General features: G+C 37.0%; 1 protein-coding gene across 1 annotated transcript in view; it reads left to right on the top strand.

The window, feature by feature from the left end:
• The window catches only part of LOC106819745 (P-selectin-like), a gene marked incomplete at its 3' end in the record, with an annotated part of 17,373 nt that extends 14,245 nt beyond the window's left edge, over positions 1–3,128 (top strand). The window contains exons 12-17 of the mRNA XM_014824338.1: positions 846–924; positions 1,145–1,232; positions 1,886–2,008; positions 2,284–2,344; positions 2,738–2,858; positions 3,045–3,128. Of these exons, the coding sequence (XP_014679824.1) occupies positions 846–924; positions 1,145–1,232; positions 1,886–2,008; positions 2,284–2,344; positions 2,738–2,858; positions 3,045–3,128 (556 nt within the window). The remainder of the gene's footprint in view (positions 1–845; positions 925–1,144; positions 1,233–1,885; positions 2,009–2,283; positions 2,345–2,737; positions 2,859–3,044) is intronic.
• Between the last annotated feature and the right edge of the window lie 283 nt (positions 3,129–3,411).

Genomic DNA, 3,411 nt, shown 5'->3' with positions numbered 1-3,411 from the left:
ATGCACCATGCACCATGCACCATGCACCATGCACCATGCACCATGCACCATGCACCATGCACTATGTACTATGCACTATGCACTATGCGCTATGCACTATGCACTATGCACTCTGCACTATGCACTACAGTGTATGCACTATGCACTATGCACTATGCACTATGACCATGCACCATGCACTTGCATAGTGCATGCATAGTGCATAGACTATGCACTATGCGCTATGCACTATGCACTATGCACTCNTATATATATATATGTATGTGTGTGTGTCTATGAGTGTATATATATATATATGAGTTATCTGTTGCAGTATAAATGGTGTTGATTTACTATAATTTACAATAATGACTTTTATTATACTTGTTAATAGCATACTAACATTTATTCTTATTCTATATTGCTAGGGGCTGTACAGATATCATCTGTTGCATCCTGCTTGTGCTGTATGTGATCGGTTGGGCTGCTATTGGAATCGTGTGTATGTACAGTCTCAGTCAATTACTAAACTATAAACAGATATATGTCTAAAATTCTACATGATGTATTTATAGTTGAATTAGATAGTGGAATTATGAAAGTTAATTAGTTTGCTGTTCTTAATTTTGTTTTCATTTGATGGACCAAAAAATATAGTCAGGCATTGCATATCATCCATTTACTGGTCAAGGTTCTAATAGTAATAAGTACCATTTCTTAGTGAAAAACGAAATACGTGAGTGTTTTAGTAATCGACAACAAGTACGAGACCGGTTCAGTGCATTCGTAAAAACCACCTATCTAAATCAGTAATGAAATTATGTATGAAACTACTTAGATTATTTTTTAACTTGTTCTATTTACAGCTTTTGTTCATGGAAATCCAGAAATTCTACTCTACCCAACTGATTCTCAGGGTCATATCTGCGGTGTTGATGCTCTTAAGTACTGTACCTGGCTAGGTTACATTACCTTGCTATGCTTCATTAGATATATAACATATTAGATCATTGTAAAATTCACCAACGTTCGGTTTATAAAATAAGTTAGCATATATGAAGATTTTACAGTAAGAGATTTATTAGAACAAAGGAAGAGTAACACAATGAAGATGTAAATCACGTCATATTTAGTAAATAAAAATAACATAGATAATACCTTACAGGAGTAAGCCATTCCTCTTCTTCTTCGACCTTACTGTGTGTGCCAAGCTAGGAGTAGGATCTTTGCTAAATGGCTGTCCAACTCCACAGGTGAGTTTATGCCCGTTGTCATAGATAATTTCCAAAAAACAAGTGTTTTACCGAGACTATTGCTTGAGCAAAGCAAGTAGAATTGCAGACCTCAGAGCACCTGTACCTAGGCATCATCGGGACTCTATTCTAAAATAGTTCTCTTGTGCGAAACAAACTAGATATTTAAGACAAATTAGCCCGTTTGAAACATCATTTGTCTATCTGGCACACTGATATTACTTATACACACAAACTATATTCTATTGTGCCTTCGACTCAAAATAAAAGTGGAAAGAAATCATGTCAACTGATAGCAATCTACTACAGTTGCACTCGAACATTTTGCTAAACCATACAGGCTATATGGTTATATTTATATATTATATAACATAAAGATTTAATTGTTGCAACGTTTCTTTTGTTATTTAAATACTATATATTAAAGTGCAACTTCTATTAACTGAGCAACAAACAGCATGGTTTCAAAATGCAAATAATTTATATACTTGAACTGTGTCAATCTCGACAAAATTTTAAATATTTTTGTCAAAATAACTTGGCTCTGATTGCTATGATTGTCTGCAGCAGAAGCACCAGGATGTGGTACTCATGCGCAGGTGCTTCTTACTGACAGTGCTCGTCATCTTTCTCTTTTACCTATGGTCTGTCAGATATGTGTGGAAGAGTGTCCGCAAAAGAACTTTCTCTACCTCAACATTCCACTGTCAAACTCGGTTACAAGCCGCTCAGAACTTATATGTAAATACAGCGTGGACCCCATGAACGTGAGCAGGGTGAGTGATTTACGTTGATCATCGTAATGGATCGACAATGAATTCCCAACTGTTAAACTGCCATGCTGTACAACCATGCTGTATGCCACAATGCATAGTGGGCAGAGTGGTATTTTTGCTTTTATTTGTGAAGCCATTAGCTCATCCTGGTAACAGTTCGTAATGCTACCATTTGTGATTCACTTGACAGCAAATCTAAAACTTTATTGTTGCCGGACAATTTTGTGTTTTGCGTGTGTATCAAACAGAGCGTTTTTCTGGTGACGTTTTTGCAGTCAGTGGACAATCTGATAGAATCTGATGATTGTGCTCCATACTATTTTGAGAGCAAGAGCTGTGAGTTTTCCCTTTTTTTAATGGAACGTAATATAGAGTGTATATTATCATTGCTTGGTTTATGCTATAGCTAGTTCTAAAACGATAAATAACTCATATGAAAGTGCAGCATTTTTGTTGCGTCCATGTATGCTAAGTAGTACTTTAGCAAAAGCACTTGCTGAAGCATGTCAGAATAGCACCAATACTCTTCTCCCTTCTGCCCTTGCTCTTCACCCTCGTCAATTGAAACTCATCCATCATGCAGCTCTTTCACTTAGCTTGCCTCGTATCCTGTTACATTTACCACTCTCGAATCTTATCGCACTGCACATGACAATGTCCATCAATGTCATGTGCCGTGCACACTGACGTGTCAGTGCTGATTAAAACGTGTAATTTGCAAACTTACAGATTTCGGTAGATGTATTCCACGAATTGTTGAGGATGCTCTCGTCTTGACAATAGGGTCAACGCCGGTAATCGACAAGTCTGGAGGTAATGTGTCAACGGAAGCAATTGTAGATGGAATCGGGTAAGTTTGCCACCATAATATATCTTCTAAAAAGAAAGATTAATTGAACCATCGAAATCTGAGAATTAATAACCCTCATTAGCTTGTATTACATCTATTATGAAATCATTATCCACAATTTAATAGTATATTACTATTATTAGGGCTATTAATGTTATATAGCTTTACCTTGTATAATTCCTATAGGTGGGTGTCACAGGCATTAAACCTGGAAAGTATTGGACAAAAGGTGTTCCAGGATTTCATTGATTCCTGGTGGCAGATTATAGTGTAAGTTGTTTATTTATGTACATACAATTGTATTACCAGGAGTAAATAATCTGGTAACCTAGTACTTCTGGTTTTACTTTACAGTTCCTCCAACACCACCTCTCTTTAAATATAATACCACTACCTCCATCACATGTCATATATTCACAATTCTCATATCATATACCAGTCGGTAGGCGTGCCACCAGTTTACAGGGGACAGTCGCTCCGCGTGGTGCCTGCCAACACCGAATTGTACTTCACGCGCCAGAAGTAGGGGCCTAGTGCAATTGCCTTCTTGAAC

This window comes from Priapulus caudatus, unplaced genomic scaffold (genome assembly GCF_000485595.1).
Source record: "Priapulus caudatus unplaced genomic scaffold, Priapulus_caudatus-5.0.1 Scaffold4300, whole genome shotgun sequence".
Lineage (NCBI taxonomy): Eukaryota > Metazoa > Priapulida > Priapulimorpha > Priapulimorphida > Priapulidae > Priapulus > Priapulus caudatus.
The sequence above is the reverse complement of the archived record's forward strand: the minus strand, read 5'-3'. Positions and strand labels throughout refer to the sequence as shown.